At 40.7% G+C, this 23,650-nt stretch overlaps 2 protein-coding genes and 1 long non-coding RNA gene across 5 annotated transcripts in view; 1 reads left to right on the forward strand and 2 right to left on the reverse strand.

Moving 5' to 3' along the window:
- Nucleotides 1–1,689: 1,689 nt before the first annotated feature.
- LOC101174335 (histamine N-methyltransferase-like) lies at nucleotides 1,690–9,662 on the reverse strand. 2 transcript variants are annotated; one of them, XM_023950472.1, is made up of 7 exons: nucleotides 9,531–9,662; nucleotides 9,099–9,241; nucleotides 8,111–8,163; nucleotides 7,331–7,438; nucleotides 4,872–5,002; nucleotides 4,615–4,708; nucleotides 1,690–2,239 (listed from the first exon to the last, which is right to left on the reverse strand). In XM_023950472.1, exons 2-7 carry the CDS (start codon nucleotides 9,233–9,235, stop codon nucleotides 1,878–1,880), a joined length of 885 nt encoding a protein of 294 aa, XP_023806240.1. In that variant the 5' UTR covers nucleotides 9,236–9,241; nucleotides 9,531–9,662; the 3' UTR covers nucleotides 1,690–1,877. The 2 variants fall into 2 exon arrangements, with proteins under 2 accessions (XP_023806240.1, XP_023806241.1); XM_023950473.1 differs by lacking the exon at nucleotides 9,531–9,662 and adding an exon at nucleotides 9,326–9,516.
- Nucleotides 2,209–23,650, forward strand: part of LOC110014902 — a 33,821-nt gene continuing 12,379 nt past the window's right edge. Inside the window, exons 1-3 of the long non-coding RNA XR_002289919.1 lie at nucleotides 2,209–2,321; nucleotides 10,724–10,817; nucleotides 10,987–11,262. This is a non-coding gene — a long non-coding RNA (uncharacterized LOC110014902). The remainder of the gene's footprint in view (nucleotides 2,322–10,723; nucleotides 10,818–10,986; nucleotides 11,263–23,650) is intronic.
- thsd7b (thrombospondin type 1 domain containing 7B) overlaps nucleotides 15,635–23,650 on the reverse strand; it is a 221,223-nt gene continuing 213,207 nt past the window's right edge. For both annotated transcript variants that reach the window (XM_023950471.1, XM_020702165.2), the window contains 5 exons: nucleotides 21,784–21,879; nucleotides 19,924–20,006; nucleotides 19,214–19,409; nucleotides 18,799–18,886; nucleotides 15,635–17,474 (listed from right to left, as the gene is read on the reverse strand). In XM_023950471.1, the coding sequence (XP_023806239.1) occupies nucleotides 17,393–17,474; nucleotides 18,799–18,886; nucleotides 19,214–19,409; nucleotides 19,924–20,006; nucleotides 21,784–21,879 (545 nt within the window). In that variant the 3' untranslated portion in view covers nucleotides 15,635–17,392. The remainder of the gene's footprint in view (nucleotides 17,475–18,798; nucleotides 18,887–19,213; nucleotides 19,410–19,923; nucleotides 20,007–21,783; nucleotides 21,880–23,650) is intronic.

Genomic DNA, 23,650 nt, shown 5'->3' on the forward strand with positions numbered 1-23,650 from the left:
TCATTCAAAGCATTTTCTTTATTTTTATGACTATGAAAATTGTTGTCACACTGAAGGCATCAAAACTGTGAGTTATAACATGGCAGGTTAACAGCAGCTCAGACTAAAGATCAGGTCAATGGCACACAGAGTTCTAGCAGCAGACAAATCTCTACGACAACTGTTCAAAGGAGACTGTGTGAATCAGGCCTTCATGCTAGAATATCTGCTAGGAAACCACTGCTAAAGAAAGGCAACAAGCAGAAAAGACTTGTTTGGGCTAAAGAACACAAGGAATGGACGTTAGACCAGAGGAAATCTGGGCTTTGGTCTGATGAGTCCAAATTGGAGATTTTTGGTTCCAATCACCGTGTCTTTGTGCGACGCAGAAAAGGTGAACGGATGGACTCTACATGCCTGGTTCCCACCGTGAAGCATGGAGGAGGAGGTGTGATGGTGTGGGGGTTCTTTGCTGGTGACACTGTTGGGGATTTATTCCAAATTGAAGGCATACTGAACCAGCATGGCTACCACAGCATCTAGCAGCAGCTTCTATTCCATCCGGTTTGGGTTTGGTTGGACTATCATTTATTGTTCAACAGGACAATGACCCCAAACACACCTCCAGGCTGTGGAAGGGCTGTTTGACCAAGAAGGAGGGTGATGGGGGGGGGGGGGGGGGGGGCTGCGCCAGATGACCTGGCCTCCACAGTCACCGGACCAGAACCCAATCCAGATGGTTTGGGGTGAGCTGGAGCACAGAGTGAAGGCAAAAGGGCCAACAAGTGCTAAGCATCTCTACTTTGAAAAACCTAGAAGATTACATATTTTCAGTTGTTTCACAGTTTTTTGTTATGTATATAATTCCACGTGTTAATTCACAGTTTTGATGCCTTCTGTGTGACTCCACAATTTTCATAGTCATGAAAATAAAGAAAACTCTTTGGGTGGACTTTAATAAGTTAGAAAAACATCCCTTATATTTAGGCAGAACAATGGGAAGCATCTCTTTGAGCTGCACAGTTGTTCTAGTCTCCAGCTGCCTGGTTGGCCTCTGAGAAAAAACACTTATCCCCCAGAGTTGTTAGGTCCTAAAAACAACTGCAGCTTCTTTTTTTATGAGGGGGCATCCGAGGCTGGACTTTTGTTTAGATTTTGTCACTTAATTGGTACGTCATTTGGATTTCCCTGTTTGTAATTGATCATAATCACATTTAATCAGAATTATGATTGCAAACTGCTCATGCTTGTTTCTGTAACTATCTGGCAACTCATCCTTTATGCATCACTCCTGAACTTTGGCTTACAGAAAGCAGCAGAGAAGCTTTGGTCTTGTTGAGAAGGAGAGGGTGGTTTATTTGAAAAGGAAAAAAAAGATTAGATAAAAAAAAAATACCCAAACAGAAGTCGAGGAACAATTTGTGCTCCTTAACACAAATTTCTAATCAGCCAATCACATGGCAGCAACTCAATGCAATCTGGCATGTAGACATGGTCCAGACGTCTGCTGCTACTTCCAGCAGCAAAAGGCACCGTGTCATAAAGCTGGAATCAGACTGAGGACCAAAATTTAAAGAAGCTGCTGCTAAAGAACAGCAGCTTCGTTTGCTGGATTCTCTATGGTTGCTGTAAGTTTTTCGGTTGAGTTATGACGGCTGGAGAAACCAGCATATTCTGCACTAAAACACAATCAAATGGACTTCTACTGGATGACGGAGTAAAAGAATATCTTTATTCTGAGAGGATTCTACTGCAGCACCAAACTTTAACATTTTCTACCTTTTCTACCTCAAAACTGTGAAATTGTACAATTTTGATCAAATGTTCAAATCAAAAGCTAGTTTTTCATATAACTACACTACAGCAGATGTAGTTTTCATGTCAGTGTCAGTACAGATTCAGCTTTGATGATCTATGACTAAGACTCCGAGGTTGTTGTTGAAGATCACTCGGCCCTGGGACTCCACGCTGCAGTCTGGGTGCCTCAGCAGATCCAAAACTCCGGCTTTCAGCTCAGCCGAGGCCGTTTTACTGAAGTCCAACACTTCTGTCAGAAAGTCAAGAAGCAGCTCCCCCGTCTGGTCTCCCTCGGTGAAACACTCGGTGATGTCCAGTTGGGACGGCAGCTCGTAGCTCTGGTAGCTCACCCCTTTGGATTCCAGATAGCTCTTGATGTCTGCGGTGGTCACACACTGACTAATTTCTGTGTTGCACAGCTGATGCCTGTAGGTTCGCCAGAGCTTCCCCCAACCGCTCTGACCTGGAACGGACACAATACACCATCAGATAACAGAGGTCTGTAGGAGGCAATGCAACCTGGGATTCTATCTTATCGTCATTTGGTGGGTCTTTACGCAAATTCTTTTTCGAGCTGTTCACAATTTTTTGAGAATTACGCAGTTTGTTCGAATTTACTACGTAAATATTGCACTATTGTGCATGATTTTTGCGAGATGCATACACAAAATTGTGGCTTTCTACAATTGTTCCATGTCTGGTTAACAGACTTTTCATGCATGAACCACCAATGTATAACTTTTATGTCACATATATGTCACACATATAATGCTCAAATTACGTAATTGACGGATGAATAACTTTGTGTGGTTTATTCGTGATCTTTCTGAAAATTACTCGTAAAGACCACAACTTTTCCCACAAATATAGGGGTGGGATTATATAAATTCACTTCCTTCCACTCCCTTTCAAGCAATCTTTGATTTAATGACTAATTATGAAAGTTTGATATGTCTTTTTATGAATGTTCAGTACATACCAAAAGTTTGGACACACCTTCTCATTCAAATGAAAAGGAAGGCGTGTCCAAACTTTGGGTCTGTACTGTATGACTGATGATTGTATTGTTTTGTGAGTTATTCTTGCTTTGATTGCTTGAAAAAACCCATTTCAAATCAAATCAAATATGATGCGTTTTCATTCGTGCAATACTCCCTAAAATGCACACAGTGGCTGTGTGACACGGCCTCAATGCAGCATCAAATCCCCGTCATGAGACTGATGCTCACTGACCTCCAGTTTAGGGAGAAGGGGGTCAATGGGGAAAATTCCTTTAAAATATGCTCTCTAAGATTATCGTAGTTTATTGAACAGAATTTTAGATAAATGCTGAGAAATAGGATTTAAACTCTTGAAAAGCATCATCATACCTTTTTGCTCTTCCATGTTTTTCTTGTGAGCCTCAGAAAGCATTTTCTACTTTTTCTATTATTGCTGTTATTATTTGTACTGATTGTTTTTTTTGGTTTTGTTTACCATTTACTGTTCTTTCAATGGGGGGGGCACTCTGTGTGTGTGTCATTTTAACAGTTTAACAAAAACAATCATTTTACAATTCTTTTCATTTCCCTGAGCAACAACGTGAAGGCCAAATATTTTTATGAAGACAAAAACGAACAAGTATTTTTTATCAATTTTAATTTAATTACATTAGATTGTTTGTTATTCAGATTTTTTAAGAAAAAACAAACATTTGTGGCTAAATATGTCAGCGTGGTTAAACCTGCTTTGACTATGAAAAGTGCTGTGTATGACTACAGAGGCTGGGACAGTGCAGTTACCTCTGAACTAATGCAACACCAGCTGAAACCAATCCCAGATAAAAGAATGACCACAAACGGGGGGGGGCCGCTCGGAAGCCGCTCGGAAGCCTTACAAGCAGACATCAGTTGCAGGCTGAGGTCAAAGTTCAACGGAAAATAGTTTCTTAAACTACGGGTCAAACCTGCATCTAAACCACTCAGTGAGCCTATAGAGCAAAAATGATCATGCAGGTTTTCTACGGGCATGCTGCAGACGTCAGGTCATAGAGAACACTCATACAACACATAAGGGTGAGACGCAGGCGTAACTCAGGCATGACGCAGGCGTGACGCATGGATTAGTGCTGTTTACGTGATGGGTGCACACTCCTTGCAGGCTGTGGCTTGACGGTTAGAAATTAGGAAATGAAATCATGCCTGCAGGCATTTGCGTATCACGTGCACACACCGTGCCTGCAACGGTGATGCAGTAAGGAGCCAGTGCTCACACCTTACTAACGACAAGAGTGTTCGTAAGGACGCCGTACGACAGCATCACCTATTCGTCATTAGCGTGCGTAAGCTTACCTTAACCTTACTAATACTTCACAAAACACTTACCCCATTCTTGACAATGGTACGTTCCATTGCGGCCGCTCCTCTACACCCACTTTCTCGGCTAAACATTTTCCTTTTCTATGCGCAATATGCTTCATCCACCTTTGTAAAAGTCTGGATGTCCGTTGTTTTCGTGGGCGAAACGCAGACAATGCCGAGGATGACTTTAGGTCATGAAATGGGCGGGACCCACACGGAGCAAAAGGCGGGGCCTCAGAGATCGAGAGAAAGGAGCTGCAAAAATAACTCATGAAAGGCTTACGAAAAGCAAGGTATAGGCCCCTGAAGCATTTCTAACCTCAGAATCCAGAAAGATGTCACCAAAATGAACAGATGATCTTCTTTTGGCTGCATCACAGCCTTCCTAATAGTATTCAGATCAATAGATGCCTAAAGACTCTGAGCTTCTTTTGAAGCAGGAAAGATAATCAGAAGAGGGCAAAACTATCTGCATATGAAATAAAGGCGGCGCACTCACCAGACACCAGAATGATGAGCAGCTTTCCCCTTTCAGAGAGCAGATGCTGGAAGAAGCTGATGGTTGCTCCAGGATCCTTCACATAGTACAGCATCTGTGGGGTTTTAACCACACAATGAGCAGGTAACCACTTCACCACAGCACATAATTATGATGCCACGGCAGACCGACGCTCCAGCGGGAATAATTCATTCCCAGTGCTGCCTAATGATTCGGATATGACAAAGACAGAGAGCTGGAAGTTCCTCAACACCAACCTGAACCATGTGGATGAAGTCTGCCTTCTTCATCATCTTCTTCAGCTTCCAGTGCTCCTCAAACTGAGCCGCAGTCATCTGGTTCCAGTTGAATTTAATGAAGCCCAACTCTGGTTTCTGCCCCACTAAAACTTCAGAGAGATGAGAAACAATCCGACTTCATGTCTGTAAACTCAGATCTTTTCCAGCTGCCTCCCATGATGCTGATGCTGTTTCTGACAGGATGTTAACACAATCTTTACAGCCGTACGATGACATAAAATGGAGAGAAATGTTTCTCTGGGACAACAGGAAGTCTCATAAACTGATGAACCAATGTGACTCAGACTAAACATTTACTGAACTAATCTGTTTTTGGATAATCCTTAGTTTATAGCCATGCTGAGGTTACGCTTCACCAGAAAAAACAAAAAACAAAAAAAAAATAACGCTGTTTTTGCATCTTTACAACCAAAAGGAATATCCTTCACTTGAGTGGCATCCAGACTCATTAGAAACAAAAGAAAACACCTGTTTTTTGACAGAGAAAAGGGTTGGAGAAATGAAAAAAAAAAATAAATCCACAAATCTAACAAGTGACGCAACACTGATTAAAATCCAGAAGACTTTAGTCATTTTTTCTGAGTCTTAAGACTGCATTTCCTTGTTAGTAACACCCTTCTGATGCAAACAGCAGCAGCTCTATCAGTAAAAAGATTTAAAAAAAGCAACAATGACATGGAAAAGAAGTGAATAAAAACAAATACAGATATTTTACAGAGGAAGACAATAAACTTTACCCTCAAAAGTTAAGGAGACTGTACGACACCAAAAATCACAAACAAGCACACGTCGGTGCCACGCTGGAGAAAATGTGGAGACATAAACGTAGATCATTCCCATATTTTTTGGTCTGGTCCCAAAGCTAGTCCCTTTGAGAAGAATTTGCACCAGATTATAACCAAGGTCCTGGGCTACAATATACCAAAGACATGCCTATTTCTGTATCTGGGCAATTTACCATAAAAAGGACTCAAAAATGACAGATGTTTAGTCAAAATGTAACTCGCCGCAGGCAAGAAAACAATTACAAGACAGAATCGCCAACACAGCAGAAATGGTAAATTGTGGAAGAAATACATAAGATGGAATTGTTGACCTATATGTTAAGAACTCAAGAAGATCTTTGTCAAAAAAGATAGAAGAAGAAATGGACTAATTAAATGACATTATAATGTTATAAAATCCAATAGAGCCAATGCAACCCAAAGCATTTCTTATTTTTTTGGTTTTGCTTTGTGAATCTATTTTACTGTTCCTTCTGCTTGTTTCTTGTATGTTTCAACCGTGTGTTTAAAAGAATATAAAAATAAAAGTTTGAAAAAATCATAATAACAAGTTAAGGAAACTGGACACTTCAAAAGAAAAAAGCAGTCATAAAACCCCCCAGTGTTGTACACGGAGGTGAAACTTTGATCTTAAATTGGTCGGTTCATGACATAGTAAGGTTGTGGACCACTCACTGGTCTAGAGGAAGGTTCATGGGTGTAGAGGTGGAGGACATGAGGGTGGTTGGTGTGAGAGAGGGGAGGATGCAGAGGAGAGCGTTAAAGCAGTGGCCCCCCACCCCCCGGGCCGGGTCGGGCCGCAGACAGAATAAAAATGTCAACTCTAACTTTGATTATTTGCGTTTTGTTTATTTTCTGATACTGACGGAAGTTTTATTTTGGAAAACTGCTGGATTCTCTTCACCACATCGGTCTGTTTTGACTCGTCATGTGACTTTCAGCAGCTGCTCAGACGGAAAAGTGAGTAGTTTAGCAGTTAAAAGCTAATAAAAACCAAACAATAGAATGCATTTGGAAAGTTTCTTCAGGGAGATAAGAGCCAGTGAGTGAACCAAAGAAGAACCTACAACTTATTTTATTTCTATTTTGCTTCATTTATCCATCACACCTTAAAATTCGGACGCGGCTGAAGTTAGCATCCAGTTGTTAACCTCCACTTTGACATATTCATCTTCATCACAAAGTCTAAACCAACTGCAAACATTTTACAGACAATGGAGATTCAATCAAATAAAGCTGTTTCGGATTTGTCTACATTTGTGAAAGGGACATTTTCCAACAGCAAGGGTGACTTAGGCAGACATCTGTTAAGAAACCTGAGCACAGAAAATGATTTTTCTTCCAGAGTCTATTCTCTCTAAGAAAGTGAAAAGAGTTTCTCTTTGTGGCAGAAATTTGAAGCAGCTTTGGAGGAACTCATGCCAGGTTTAAGATCCTCCTGCGGATACGAGGACACGACTGTCGCACAGCAAACACATTCAATGAAAGCCATAGTTCAAGCAACATTCATGCAACAACCATCCAGTCATTCCAACTATGACTCGTTACTTCTTTTTCACAGTTCTGCGTCTCCTACTGTTCAGGAGTCTAATGAGATGAATGTAATCCAGAGACGCGTCAGGAAGTTTGTACCTTTGAAGTTGTGAAGCTGTTGGCTGCTGGGCTCCACCACCTCGTTCTCCACGGTGGCCGCGGGGTGCTTCTGGTGGAGTTCAGAGAGCATCTCCAGGTCAATCAGACCTGCCAGAACCAACCGAGAAAGAGACTTAAAAACAAACGATGGGAAGCAAAGCCACTTTACTCAGTCTACAGGACATTAATGAGCTTTTATTCTAATGAGATTTAAACAGAAAAGAAGTGTTAGTTTGAGAGAAAAGTTTTCCTTTCTTTATAAAAACAGAAATTTCAACATTGAATGAGGTCAACACTGTAATCTTTGAATATAACTAAAACAATATAGATGTTGATCCACAGCTTTTATAGAAGGTGACAGTCAGAACAAAGGAGTCCATCAGAAGAGGAACATATGCAGACTTGGCCTAAATGGTTTTGATTAAGCTGAATATTACCAAGGAGAGAAAGTGAAGTGATTCTAATGGAGTTTACAGTTCATTAGAGAGTCCAGAACGATGCAGACATGGCAGCTCAGGTAAATGAAAAGGATTGGCTCTGGCACAAGTTAAGGGAAACAGTGCTCTGGGGGCTTGCTCAGCAGAAAAGTGCAGCTGCTGCATTATGAAAGCGGCGAGGTGGAGGCGTGGCTTCATCAGGTAAAGGTTAAACCTTCACCTGACAACCGGACGGACTTGGTCCCGCCCTCAGAGCTGATTAGGAGGGTTCAAAGCTTCACCTTTGTCCCCTCACCTGTCTGCTGCAGAGGTCACAGCCCCCCTCCTCCTGTAGTCCTCTTACCTGCGCCGCTTCCAACCCCAATGACGTTCAGGTGGGGCTTTCCATCTCCGACGCTGCAGCGAGAGCAGAGAGAATGAAAGCTTCCTCCAGAACCGTAAACTTACCGCCTCCAAGCTGCCAGATGTGGGTCACGTTTAGGGCTGTAACTGTCAATCCCCCCCCCCCTGACAAGCAGAAACGTGACAGACGCTCTCATCAGGTGACCGAGGCGCCGACTGCTGCCGCAGCCGATTCTGTCACTCAGATTTTTTTTTTTTTTTTTTAACACCATCACACCTTTTAATTAACTCCAGATTCCTCTCCAACAGATTTCCTCTGAGTCTATCTCTGGCTGTCGCCTTCAACAGCTTCTATCAAATATATGCAGAAGCATGCGTGTACTTTTGCATCGTTAGTCCTTATAATCACATGTGGGTGGATAGAAAAGTAAAAACAGGCATTAAAGGTTGTTCTTACAGACTTTGGGTATTGGTCTGATGTTTAATGTAGTCAACAATAAATGCAAAATGAAAAGACATTTTCTGCGGCGTACAGGTGCATCTCAAATAGATTCACTTGTTGTAGAAAAAATTTAGGATATTTGTCAATTTCAAAAGAAAATATGCAGATTTACAAAACATAAAGAATAAATTTCGAAGCATTCTTTGATGGTTCAGACCATTTAAAAAAGCAAAATCCTCTTTTTATTTTCCCTTGACTTTATATTTTTGCCCAAATTGAATTTTCCCATTTTCCATTTGCGTCTCCGGTGAAAATGGTGTCTTTGCAGACTTTTTTCCATGATGGGAGACATTTATCAAATAATTTAAGATTATTTCTGAGTATTTTATTTAGTCATTCAAACGGTGTTTTAAAATGACCTCTTCAAACAGCATCCATCATCTACACCTGCTTAAGTTCATCTCCTATCATGATTATGAGCGTGTCTGGGGTCTGGCAGAACTCACAGGTGCTCCAGCCCCCCCCTCGTCTTAACGGGGCAGATTACCTGGCGAGGATGTCTGGCAGCTGCGTGTGGATGAAGTCCTGCATGCACTGGTGCTCAGAGGAGCGCTGCAGGAACAGCTCGAAGGCTTCCTGGTACCTGCCGTCATCACAGACCAGACTCTTCAGAGGAGATGCCATGATGGTCTGGAAGAGAGAATCAACCACACGCGCGCGCTCACTAAGCGGAGGCCATGGTTATGCAGAACTTCGCAGCGACGCGCGGTTTACCGGCGTTTTGCGCTCGTTTCGTGTGAGAAACCGGGAGGCGGAAGCGAGCTGTGCGCGGACACGCCGCCGTTTTTACAGCTGCGAGCGCGCACAAGCACGACACACGCGCGCTCCTCGATTGACAAACACGGAGGTGTTGTTTTGCGCGCACGTGATGTTTGAGCAGCTGAGGGTTTTGACAAGAAACGCAACGATTCCCACTTACGTGTGTTCGCCACAAACGCAGTCCGGGACTGTGCGTGCCGTGCGGAGAGAGAACCTCCCACCGGAACGCAGCTCCGTGAGGGCGGGGCCCGGGGGCCAGGGCCAAAGGTGGCAGGTCCCCTCACAACACAGCTCCCGAGGATGTCCGTGAACGCACCAGCATTATATAAAGGCGCAAAACAAGGACATGAATTTGGAGAGGAAAGGGGTCATTCCACAATTTGGCTTCAGAATTCTTAAAAATTAGACATTTTCTGATGTTCTGCTAATAAACTCATTAAAAATATACATAATTAAACTTCCAAATAATAACCGAGTCATTTTAGTCTGAATAATTACAAAAGGAAATCAAAAGACAGTTTTGGGATTAGACAGACTCTCCATGCTCACACTGAGAATATTTGAAAAGTCTCAAATGTAACTGAAAAATTGTTTTATTCCATGCAGCATTTAGAGTGGAAGCTCATCTGGTGCACAACAAACTCTGGTTCGCCTGAAAATGAAGCTTTCAGGTTCTTTGCAAGTGAATCCTGATGGGAATCCTGAGTGAACACAACAGTAAAAATGTTCAGTGCACATTTTAAAAACCAGTTAAAATTATATGGACAAAAAGATGCTGCTCCCAAGATGCAGTTTAAATTAAAATAAATAAATAAAATCCAGCAAGCATGCAACTCAAGAAAAAAAAAGGAACTAAAACACAACATAAACTTTATTTTGTAATTAATCCATTTACTTCTTTTTGAACATCGCTACAGTTTTATATGGACACCTCTATTTAGACCCTTCTGGGACATTTAAATGTTCCTTTTAACCATTTGAAGCTTTTTTTGGTCCAAAGTTTTGAGTTTTTTTTCTTTGCTCCGTTTGTCCCTTGAGCCATTGGACCCCATTCTCCTGTTTTCCAGTTTATTCAGTTTTGGGAACAATCAGCTCTCAGGCAGGAACAGAAGATCAGATAGACAAGGGAAACTTATTTCATGTTAATGCACTTCAAGAACATTCCTGCTGAGGTAAAATCCTATTCAGGATTTTATCTGAACTCCACATGATTCCTGTAGACAAAGGGTCAAAGAATCTGCTGGTTGTGTTGGTTCTAAGATGAATCATCTTCTTCCAGTTACATAATGTTCTTCTTGCAAACCATCCAAATAATTTTTGTGTACTTGTTTCTTTTGTCTGCTTATCTTTCAGTTGTCCGACCAAAGCACTAAAGATGGTCTAGAGAGGAGCAGGAACATCATCCACCAGTAGAACATCCAAGCTGGGATCACGGGAACAGATCTCAGTAAGGTCAAAGGTGGAGTGCTGCTGGGGGGGAAAAACACATCACTTGTTCTGTTGAATCTATTCATTAATAAAGTTTGAATCATCTTATATGTGAAGTGAAATTCTTAAGTTCAATCTTTCCAACGGAAATAGAAAACATTGGCAGAGATTTTTCTTTTCTGTTCTAGGAGAATGTCAGAGTGAAAAATGTGAGAAAAGCTTCAACTTGGGAGGCCTGAAATAAAAAAAATAAAAAAAACAGTGTGAGACTTGGCTGAGACTGATCTGACAACGACAAGCTGATGTCACCAAACCCCATCATCTGGGTTGAACACAACGGAGGGAGAATTAAACTTCAGCCTTTAAACCTTGTGCTATCCTAGGCACTTTGACATTGGGAGTGGGGTCATCTAGACCCACTAGACCTTCCACGGACATCTGCGAACGACGAACGCAAGAAAAAGGTATGCATTATGTAAATCACACACGCATCACCAAAGGCCAAAATTTTATACGTGGAAAACACACAAAATGTACGTAGTAGCTGATACGACCTTTAAAAGCAAATTACAAATGGCTTTCTGGAAACTTTTAACACTCGTTAAAAGACTTTTTGGGTGTTTTATTTTGGCAGAGTGTGTCCCATCCAGGCTACCGTAGAGGCCAGAGAGGCGTGGCAAGTTCTGGTAGCGTTGTGAGATTTTCAGTTGAAAGAAGAAGAATAAAAGGAGCGGTGAGATGAATGACGCCACTAGCAGAGTTTGGAAAAACTTTAAGTTCTTTGCCGTCTCGTTAACTCGATTCCACCGCTGCCACCAGTGTAACCGACCGATGGGGGGGGGGGCATTTATCAGTCACTCTGCAGTACAGGACAGGACAATTAGTGCCATTTGGTGAATCTGTTCCTTTTATTCTTCTTCTTTCAACTGAAAAACTCACAACACTACTTGAACTTATCACGCCTCTCTGGCCTCTACGGCAGCACAGGAGGGACATACGTCTCCCAAAATAAAAAACCCAAAAAGTTGATTACACACTTGAGATTTATCTTGAGATTTTGTGTCAAATGCTTCAGTTTGTTTGACTCTAATTTTAAAATGCAGCAGATTTACATTTTTGCAAACAGCATCCGTCTTTAAAAGAAGTCGTGCCACAAATAAGTTTGTCTCTAACACTAAATACTGTTTATAGTGCAGGAAGAACTTGTCCTCATGCTCACAAAGCCTCTGCCCGTGAGAAAATACTTTTCAATGTTCTGCATGAAATATTAAATGGGTTAAAACCTCGCCTGAACTTTATTATAACTCCCCAAAAGCAGAGAGTTTCTTCGGCCTTTAAAGTCTCTGTCTCTCTTGCAGAATTCATTATTTAATTAGCTCATTTTTATAATAAGCTGTAAGTCTTAGAGAAACTCTTTGTACATTTAATGTTACATCTAAAAAGCAGAGGATCTGATCTCCCCCTAGAGCTTCTGTATTTATTACTTTTTATATAAAATGGCCATGAACTGCAGTCACTTTTAACGTGAAAGTGCTGCTGTTTTAAATCTTTGATGCTCCTGCTATTGTACTCAAGCGGTTCTAGATCTTACATAATAAATTACATCTCCATATTAAAAGGTAAGGCCACTTTTTGTGCTGTGCTGCAAAAATGTTAAGTTTGACCAAGTATAATTGTTGATTTTTAGTTAAATTAAAAAGTGACTAAAGTCATTGGGTCTCAATCATGGATAAAAATTAATGTAACGAGTAATGGAAAAAGGTTAATGCCTGTTGCACCAAATGTTTTTGGGGTGTATTCTTTGGATCATACATGAAGATAGATAAAATCTGAGATAAGACCCCAACTAAATTACTGTTTACAGTTGCTTTCCTGCATGACGGATAATGCTACCTCTCTAAAAACACAACCTTTTGATATTTTGAACGAGTTTGTGTTTTGGATAATCTAATGTTAGCCACCTTTTGTGTTCAGCTCTCTACAATCCTGCAGGCAAACGCCTCTGTCAAATGGGCGGGGTGGGGGTACCCGGTGTTTGAATGTGACAGAAGAACAGCAGGAAAGGCTTTGCAGATGAAATCCTCCAGTAATTTATAAAGCCCAGAAGTAATCGTCTGTGATGTGTAGTCTTCAAGACTCTTCCTCTTCATTTAAGAGGCGTAGAAGACCACAATGCTGCCAGATGTGCAACCACTTTGTTTTACCGCACACGTTTTATGGCATTTATCAATCATGAGATTATCATTTCATTAGAAGTCCCCAAAAACGAACTAAAAAAGTCTATTCACAGTTTTGACTTTTGGATGAAATAAAAGTTGAGCCTTTTTTATTTGTTTTTTTTACTTAAAAAAACAAGACAGTCATTTAGCTGTTAAACTTACACAAATAAATGCATAAATATATTTACTTGTTGCATCCTGACCACTTTGAGTGATTATTATTAGAGCTTAAAAATTCTAATGCTGAATTGAAACAGTCACATGTGCACAAAATCCAAAATCATAAAGAAAATGTATAAAATAAACAGATGTTCTCATATCTTTTCCTGACACAAATTATAAAAATGGAAAAGTTGAATAGTTGGGAGGGGTCCACCTAAAAAACACCAGTAATCTACACGGTAACACCCACAACAGATGTGTCTGTTTAAATGTGCTGCTTTCATGCTATAGGATGTATAATGGTCAGGGCCAGAGTGTCACATCAGTGATACGTCTGCTGGACTTCCTATGAATTAGTCGTCCTTTCACTTATTTTCTCTCTAATTTGAATTTAATAAATCTCTGTGAGAAGACAGAATCAATAAAACTCTTTTGTGCTGACAGTAAGAAAGCATGAAAGACTCCTAAAGTCTCTTGATTCTAATGAGGCAAATTAAGCTGCACTGTGAAGAAGAAAGCAGAAAAAAACAGTTTCTTTTATTCACTTTAGCAAAGCTATGAGTCATAGATTAGTGGAGGCGCGTTCACAACTCGATTTAAGACATTCACATCAGTGATGGACTGCTGCTGTTTTCCATCGTTTTAAAGCAGGTGCATATTTAAAAGAGCCTTCAGGCTTCTCTGCAGCTGCTTGGCTGACAGAAGTGATGACTGTGCAGAAGCGTGAGAACTAACCGCAAGCTGCTCTCAGAGAATCGATGCCACGTTCATTGAAGGAGCAGACTTCTGAATATTTCTGAGTGATCACTTTCATACTGCAGCTGCCCTTTTTTTTCTTTCAAATTTCAATCAGAAACCTGGATTTGTTTTTGTTTTTTTCCCATTCAACTCAGTCTTTAAATTTGCTGCAATTGAGTTCAGTTAAAAAACAAACAAAAAACAGTCCAGAACTCTGTCTGATGAGGCCAACTTTGAGCCTGACTTTTATCATTCTGTCCTGCAGCAGTTCTGGACCTCAAGGACCCCATGGTGTGTGCAATTCTGTCAAAAGTGCCCCGAATACAAAAACTCACCAAATTTGCACAAAATCAGAAGTTGTAGATTTTAAACAGCAGTAGCCTGTTGCTCGCTCATGTTTACCAGAATGAGAATTTAGTACTCGAATCGTTAGCTCAATTTAAACAAAAAGATGTAACGTACAATATAAACATATTAGGAATGTAGGTGTGGTATAATAAAGACCTCAGTTGTCAGGGAAGTTTAAACGTTATAAATTTGCTGCTTCTTCTTAAAAATGACAGAACCATTCATCAACCTCGGGGCAACCAAAATCATCATCGTCATTATTATTATTATTATTATTATTATTTAGGACCGTTAAATAACCAACAGACTCACTCAAATAAGACAGGCTCCATAATTTTATAAGAAATACACCATAGTTTAGTTACTTAATGAGTCATCTTAAGCTGTTTTGCTGTAAATTTTTTTATTTAATTTATCATCATCATGCTGCAAGTCACTTTGCCTTTCCAGCAGAGGAAGCCCTCTGCTCTCAGGTTCAGCAGGCAAACATCACTTTTATAATTCAATTTTCCTTTTTGATAAACCTTTTTCTAAATCCAGCCTTGTCCATAGTTATTCGTCTGTAGGACTAGTGAGCTTTTTCTCGCTTTGTTCTTTGTGATTGTACGTTTTTGGAGTGTTTTCATCTCTGACGCTGTGATTATGCGTTTGCTGATGACGCTGTCCTCTCTTAGCACGCCGTCTGGCTGTGTTTCTCATGGTCTCTTCCTTTTGTGGCTTGCTGCTTGTTAAACATCAGGGTACATAAAAAAACAGAGAAAAAATGAACATTTAATGAGGTCTGTTGTTTCATGAGCCGGGCAACTTTGCTGTAAAATGAATTGAAACAGGAAAAGTGATTGAGGCAGATTGGAATGACTTGGTTTAATTACACAGACTTGGACCATAATTAATTGGTCTTGTGCTTAACTAACTTGTTGCAGATTGGTACAATAAAGTGAGCCTAATTTAATTTAGAAATAATATCATATAAAGTCCCCACTTTGCAAGTTAAATAATTTAACAAAGAAATGTAAAAAACCTGCTCCAACGCTGCAAACACGTACTGATGAGTTGAACCTGACAGGTCTGATTGCAATGACTCAGGCACTCAAGTTCAACCTGGTCTCAAGCAGAAGTGACAGCGAAAGATAAATGAATTAGTTGAAGCAGAGCTTTAAAGTATATTTTCCTGGAAAACACAGGGACCTTGGGAATGTCAGACTGGGAATCCGGGCGGAGGATCAGATGAATCTTATCGGTTCCAGGCTTCAGCTGCAAAACCTACATCGATTACAGTTTATGGGGACGTGGAGGAGAGGAACAATCACAGTTCTGCTCATGCCTCACATCACCAAACGCAGAGATGCAATAAAACCCTCGAGTACTATTACATGGACCCACAGTTTATTTGCATTTATGTCCACTTCTCCATGTACACACAATACTAACACAAATAGCAAACTACTGTAAACAATGGATGAAGGTCATTTTGGAGTTCTGGGAAATAACCCATCACAGGCGTATTATTCATTTGGCCGGCTTCTCTTTGAGCCTTCTGGGAAATTCTAACGGACAAACATGTTGTTAGAAATAACCAACACTTGAGGTTTGTGTTGAATTTTGACCCAACATTGTGCGCTTTTTGTTGGTCAACTATGAAATCACCGCCTAAGGAGACTGATCTAAAATGTTTAGCAAACTGAAACAGAGTCGTTGCAAGGCCACTTGGAGCACTTTGTGCTAAAATAGGTCAAGCATGCCTACATACAGTCAGCTGTAGAAATACAGTCCTTTCAACATGTAACAACCATATTTGCACAACCAGAAAGGTACAGAGTTACAGAGTAAATACATTCAGAAGGTGGTCATGTGACACGACGCTTTAAAGTCTTCGGCTGGTGGATGCAAAAAAAAGGGAAAAAAAGCTAAAGTATTTTCTAAACGGATGATTTTTGTCAAAATAAAACTTTAAAAAAAAGGAAAAGTAAAAAAACAAAAAAAAAAAACGGAAAAAGTGGAGATAGTACAAACACATCAATTAAGGTGTCCCTTTAGGGCACATGATGAATAAATAAATAAATAAACTAATAAATTAAGATAAATAAACATAGTTGTAGATGGTCCTTCAGTGTGATCCGGGTGATGAATCGTCCCGCCTGTCCTGGCTTTTGGTGATCTGTGCTGTTTTGTTTTGCATCTGGTGAAAATGTGTCATGAGTTTGTGCACCACACCAGTGTGTAATGAGGTAAAATCTCCCACTTGCTGGTATAAATAATTTGAATTGCATCAAGAGATTTGGCGTTTTATCTCTTTTCTTTGATTCCAAAGTGAAAATGATGTAATTTGTTTGTGGATTTGTTTCTGAAGGAAGGAGAAGGAGCTGCATCGCTGTGTCTCTGAAATCAAGGCAGGCTTGCTTTTGGTTTCCACGTGTACACAACATATGGCATCATCAACAAAACACAATCAGACGGCAAAACTTGCATCACAGTTAAAACACTAGAAAAGTCATTTGAAAGAAAAAAAACGTCTAACTGAATCAGCACTAACATAGTGCATAAATCATCGGGTTCATTCGGTAACTTGGGGGGAAAAAAAGGCTGTTTGGATCACCCAGAGGGCTTTTCATTGACAAAGATCCAGCACTGATGAGGAAAACTCCAACCTTTGGCAATCACGTTGACAAACCCAAGACATTCTCATGTCCTCCTTCGCGACTCACAGGCACACAACCAAACACGTAAATCAAGAGAAAAGATAGAAAATAACTAAAAAAAGAAAAGAAAAAAAATTGGTCCCTCTAATTCTCAACACAGAAATGCTTAAAATCAGCACTTCTGAAGGAGTCCCTTCCTCTGTGCCGCAGCAATGTTCCTCTGTGAATCCAAGCAGTGTCTCAGCTGTGTAATGTAGCAAGCAGTTCAAAACTAGTGGTCCATTGGTCCATGTTCCCCTCCCATCTTGGACAGCTTTGGTTCTGTTTCTCTGTTCTGGCTGCAGCCACCTAATCAGCTTCCAGCAGCCAACCACCTGTGGGCAGAACCAATCATTTGGTTGAGTTTCCACGGCATCCGGCAATATGCCGCAAACAACCGGGATTGTGTCCAGGGGTTGAGCATGTCCTGGTGAGGTCGGGCAGCATGGTTACATATCCATGTCACCATCATAGGCCAGGGTCAAGGGCTTCTGCGGTGGAGAAGACGTTGCACTGGTTTTGGATGGCTTACTGAAAAACGACAAAGCAAAATAAAGCAGCGAAAACAAATCCACAACAAAACAAAAAAAACGAAAGCATGTGGCTTAGCGGCAAACAGCAGCTCAACTTGATTTCATTCTTTACAAAGGATTCCATTATCTGATAAGAGCAGCACACTCCAGACGAAACGTTGTGGGGAATATAACTCATAGTTGACAGGGTTCGGTTCTGGCTTCGCTTTTCGATTTGTTCTCATATAAAATGTATTGAACCGACAGTCGTGTGAGGAGGAGGGTGAAGCCTCAGTCAGCCGCAAGTCTTTGTGCGTGCAGACAAAATACAACATTCACATGATCCCCACCCGATCCTCAAATGAAGTACATCTTCATGAAGAACACTCCAATCATTTACTGAACAAAGACCAAACAAAACCACGACTTTCAGCACCACCATCTGGATTGGTGTTTCTCAACAGTTTTTTCAGTCATGAAAATTTGTTATTGATCAACTCAAAGAAAGGGATCAGATCTGTGGTTGTATTTTGTCAAACCTATAGATTAGTGCCCCCAGGCATGGGGGTGGGGAAGTCATGATTAGCGTTTGCTACAAAGGAAATTGATGGATAATATATTCTAGTGTTAAATATGAAACTATAGTTCCATAAGTTTATCTCAAAAGAAATATCCGAAAACTGAAAGTAACAGAGAGCAAAGAGTAGAAAAACAAGAGATAATTACAAGAAACAGTGCATGAGGAACCAACTTTAACACTACAAGTCCCACTTCTCCATTCTGACATGGTGAGATTGACCTATTTATAAGGCATGACCCCTCCCTTTGGCCGTTCCACTCTAAATATGTTAATTGTCAATTTGAGTCGGGCACTATAAAGGCCAGCTGAAAACAGAGTTTGGGTCCTTTGACCCCAGGAAGAAGGACTGACAGGGGAAGCAGGACAAATAAAAACAAACCAACATCTAAGATATGTTGACAGGGAACTTGCTATGATGTTGGTGTGTAGGAGGTTGAGTGTGCACGTGCACCCACCCAACCAGCACCTGCACAGCCCCTGACTGAGTGTCTGCGTGCACGTGAAGGGTCTGTGTGGAGTTCCAGTGGGAGATGAAACATTAAAACGGCTGGTGACCCACGTCCAAATACTTAGAACCAAAAATATCAACACTTTCTGTAAAGAATAGTGGTGAAGAAAATGAAGAAAGGGCAATATTTTCCATAAAGATGTGAGACTAAAAATGCTTTGAAAAGAAGAATGACTTTCTTTTTCACATGATAAAAAAGTTTTCATTTAAAATCACAGAATGAGGATTTTCTTTAGAGAGAAATGTGTTACTTACCAGATCAGGAATGACAGGACGACAACGAAGAGTATAATGATGAAGCCAACAATGGCCACAGCATAAACCCACAGCTTTACTCTTCCATCTGTGCCAAACAGAGCAGTTTTTTTAAATACAAGGGTCTCAATTTTCATTCCTCTGCATCTCTTTCTCGACATCTTTTCCCTCCAAAGCTTCAGAATAACAATAAAAGTTTCTTCTCAAGCTCTCTGCACAGGAGTTACTGAATTTTCTCTGCAGTTTTATGGTCCATTGAAGTTTTTTTATCTCCACTCTCTATAATGATGAGCTCTGTAAAAACTTTGACCTAGAATGATTTCCTCCCCTAGTGTACTGATCCCAGCTGCAAAGGCAGGTTCAAAGGCAAGAACATTCTCAGGCTGAGCTGTGCGGAGGATTTCCATTTCAGTACCTGGTCCAACGGGCCGTAATGTCCACTCGCTGAAGAGGTCGTTGGCCTGAGACGGTCGAGGTTTTAGTCTTCCAGAGGTGGTTTTTACGTCTGCTTTCTTGTTGTTGTCGAAGCCAGGGGTTCGTGTGCAGTAGTCCAGGAAGCCGTGCGAGGTCATCACTTCGGTGTAACCTCTCTCACACCCACACACTCCACTCTGGATGAGGAGGGACATCATTTGCAGCAGAACGGGGATTGCAATGATTCGATTCTACTTTTCTAGAAAAATGCTCTTGATGAAGGTCGAAGTGGCTTTTCAGGTAAAACGGTTTTAAATGTATTTCCAGAATTTCATCGCTCCACCTCCAGAAAAACTGCAGATAAAGTAATTTATGCCACTTTTAAGAATAACAGATGGAAAACAATACAAGCCAGGGGCAATACAGCTGACCGTTGAACACATTTGCATGAAGAGGTGCAGTTACATAACTACACTCCAAGTGGCAGTAAATATCAAGTTATCATTTTTTCCTTTTCCTCCTGCTGGTGTGCACGTTGGAGCGCACATTTTCCTATTAATCTGATTAACTTTTGATGGCCTGTTGTGGGAAATTAAATGTGTCATCTGTCAGAATCTATATAACTCGACACCCAGATCGTGCACAGAAAATGACAGGGAAAGGAAGAATTATAGAGATCGCAGCTGCTCGATCAAAGCACAATGATCCTACCGGTGTGCAGTGAGAGAAGGGTTTCGTGCACGGAGGATGGCAGTGCCTGAGTGTAGTCGGCCTTTTCTGCTGGAAACACCCCCCTGGAGAAAGAAAACCCAATCTAAGTCCTGTGCCTTTAACCTACTGATCACCACATTAATGTCCTGTCATGCCTGATTAATGGACTCAAAGGGCAATCATTGGTCCAGATCAATAATGAGTATTTAAATCTAGCATGGAAAATTACATGTCAATACATCATGCGTTTGTGCCTTCAGCTTTATGTTGTGGTTTCCGATTTACCATAAACACCACCTTAAAGCGTTAGAATCAGTATTTATCACACATTGGACTTTCTTCAACCTTTAATTCTCAAAGCATTTGTCCTCCTATTTATTTCTTTTTCTATAAGCCGTCTTTCTTTGCCTCAAATATAAATGCATGGTTATGTTTATAGGTGCTGAAGGTGTCCCTGCTGCCAGAGCATGGCTTATTGATTGCTTATCTTAAAAGGGAGCAGGGAAATCAATAGCCGCCGCTCTCAGAGTAGGTCAAATAAGGTGTAAAATTCAGCTAAAACACACTGAAACAGCGTGTGTGAGTGCAGATCCATATGTGTGGAAGTTTGCATCGAGCAGAAAGTACACTTTGTTTGTTAAAACTTCAGCGTGTGATTTTCCTCTGACATCTTTTTGATTATGAAGGACAGCTGGGCTCCGTAGTTTAATAACTTTTATGACGCTTCATTTTTTGGTGGAACCAAACAGTGAACATTTTCTAATTTTGTGACCCAGCCCTGCTGTCTTTAAAGGATGCTGCCCCTTTCGGCGTTCTTACGCAATGACCTTCAGCCATCTCTAGAAGGGTTTGCAGCTGATTCTTTGGTGGGAAAGCATGAAGGTATCCCTCCATTAAGAAATGAGGCACCTTCTCAGGTGAAGCAGTTCAAGTTTCTGAATGGTCTGACCACATGTGAGGGAAGATTGGCCAATGGATCGTTGATGTCAATAGATGCAATAGTCTGTTGTGGAAAAAAGAGTGCTAAGTTGTCCAATGGGTGGTTTTACCCTCAACTATGGTTATGGGTAATGAGTAAACAAGTAAGATCATGGTTGTAGACGAAGGAGGATCTAAGGGCAGGGATGCCCAGTTTAGTTTAGTTTAGCAATCAGCTTTTGAATTCTATGACTTTATGTTCTTTATGACTCATGTTTACTACACAATAACCGGTATAAGGCCCATTGAGACGACTATTGGTGTAAACATTGAGCTATTTCCATTAAATTGAATTGATATAATTAAGCTTTCTTGGTTGGGTGGTGGTCTTCTAATGTCGTTTCTCCATAAGAACCAAGTAAAATGACTTGGAAATCTGGCAGAAGTGAGACGTAGACAGCTTGCCAGTATACATATGGCCAGTTTACATATGCCAGTATAGCTTAGTCAGTTTCTTAGTTCATTTTAGTATTTTCCTATTGAACTCTTTGTATTCATGATCCTTTTGAGTTCATGTTTTACTTCGAAGCCCATCGAGACGACTGTTGTTGTGATTTTGGGCTATACAAATAAAATTGAATTGAATTGAATTGAATTTTCTTAAGACGCGTTACCAGAACGTCCAGCTGGGAAAAAGCCCTGCAAGAGATGCTGAAAAAGGAGGTTTTTTTCAGCTAGCTGGGTAACATTTACTTCCAAAGGTATTTTTTGTGTCCCCCATCAGCTATCTGATGTTGCAGGATGTGGTCGAGATACTGACTCATTTAACAAAAGCAGACTGAGCTGCAGCCAGCCTTAGGTACACCAACATCTGGATGCTCCCAGCAGCTGCTCCGTCTTATGAGTCTTGGGGGGTGTCCAGATTAAACTGCAACTGTTCACCTGTGACATTGACACCGTCAGAGCGCTGACACCACACCGCCCTCTCATTGTTGCTCCATCCTCCTGTTTTCCACTGGTAAGTGTGACATTTTCCTTCTGTAGAAAACAGCAGAGCAGAGCTCGTTAGCACCTTGTGCTGGGCATCCAGACCTGCCAGCAGACTCCAGCAGCTCCCAACCTACGCTTTTTCTGGCCCGTATCTTTACAGTATGAGGTTAGATGTATTATGCTTGTAATGACAAGACGAAAAGAAGAGCATCGCTATTGAAGTAGAGTGCTACAAGACGAAGGATACTTTAAAAAAATAAGACCAAATTGGCTTAAATTGTATGAAATTGGCACTCCTTTTTACAATCAAAGCGTTTAGGTTGCCAGATAAAAAACCCACAGAGAGTTCAATGTGAAGAGAAGATAAAAGACACCCAAACCGGTGTTTTTCTTTCTCTTTAGCACAAAGGAAAGTCTAGTCCTAAAAGATCCTGCTATCCCTAATGAAATAACTCAGGTAGATGAGAAGAAAATGAACAATTACAGTCAAAGGAAAAGGAAAGGTCATTGTTAGTCACTGTACATATTTTAAACATAAATACACACATCAGCAATTAGATGTTTTTATTCTTCAACAGGTTTTTAAATGACCCTAAGCCACATGTAACAATATAATAACTTTATAAATCACGTTAAAGCAAAAATACAGAGAACATGTGTAACAATAACCTCATCCATCGTCTATGGTGCTTTGTAGGACAATCCCTCTGCAATGGCAACTCAGGACGTTCATGGTCGTTTAATCATGTATAAGATTATATGACCGTGTTTTGGTTGGAATACTGCCAGCCTTTGAATCACAGTGACAGTAGAATTCTCCTTTCTGTTTTCTTTTAATAGACCAGCTGCTGCCTTTAAACCATGGCCTGACCCATCTCATGCAGGCTTAAGCTGTTGGTCAGATGACTGTAACCCATTTTGAACATGACAAATTGATGATTGTGTGCTGATATGTTCAATTACAGTGGTCTCTCATTTATGGCGGGAGTTACGTAGAAAAAAATAACCTGCAGTTGGGGAAATCCACAAACTATCCTTGACCTTTTACAGTAATTCTAGACCTTTTAATGCTGTAAAACTCCTCACTACACACTTTCTACACGTTTCTCAGACAGACATGAACATTTTCACACTTTTCTCCTTTGCTTTCGTACAAAAATATGTCCGGTGTTAAAGAATAAAAAAACAAAGGTAAAGTCATCAAACTGAATGCATTCGGTACAGGAGACACGGAAGAGATTGATTGACAATAGTCTACAGCCAATCAGGATGCAGAACGCAATGCGCTGTAAAAAAAATGTAAAAAAAGCATGCAAAACTGCATTTAAAGACAAATGCATAACAGGAAAACGACCAAAGGTGAACCGCGTTAAAGCTCAGGACCGCTGTTTCTCTAAACAGAGAGAAGTTTAAACTTTCGGTTTCTTAGGTTTGTCCACGGCCTCCACATTCCATTCCCAAATTTAAAACCAGTCTAAAAGCAAACAATATTGCATTTCCATTAAAATACTACTGGGGGCAGGTTTCAGAAGGGCTCAAGTTCCTATAGCTCAGACCTGTCCAAAGTCCGGCCCATGGGCCAAATGGGGCCAGCAGGCTACTTACATAAAAAGCAATTTTCTAAAAATTCTTTGTATGATTTATTGATTGTGGTTGTCTAAACTGGATTTGAAGTCGTGGTAAACGTGTGGCAGCACTGAGTTGCAATGTGCGACTCTTTAGCTCATTTCCAAAATATCGACTGTGCAAAAAACGGACAAATTCACAATCATTTTGGTAAAACATTTTTACATGTGTTGTGTTCTATGTAGAAAAATAT

The sequence above is a fragment of the Oryzias latipes genome, chromosome 21, assembly GCF_002234675.1.
Source record: "Oryzias latipes chromosome 21, ASM223467v1".
Lineage (NCBI taxonomy): Eukaryota > Metazoa > Chordata > Actinopteri > Beloniformes > Adrianichthyidae > Oryzias > Oryzias latipes.

Bases quoted from the DNA above. Each gene is read 5' to 3' on its own strand.
- LOC101174335 (XM_023950472.1), bottom strand. From the start codon at position 9,235: ATGGCATCTCCTCTGAAGAGTCTGGTCTGTGATGACGGCAGGTACCAG. The intron at 8,164-9,098 runs GTAATCTGCCCC...CTCTCGCTGCAG, and splicing joins CTGCCAGACATCCTCGCCAG to CGTCGGAGATGGAAAGCCCC. The intron at 4,709-4,871 runs GTTGGTGTTGAG...AAAACCCCACAG, and splicing joins ACTTCATCCACATGGTTCAG to ATGCTGTACTATGTGAAGGA.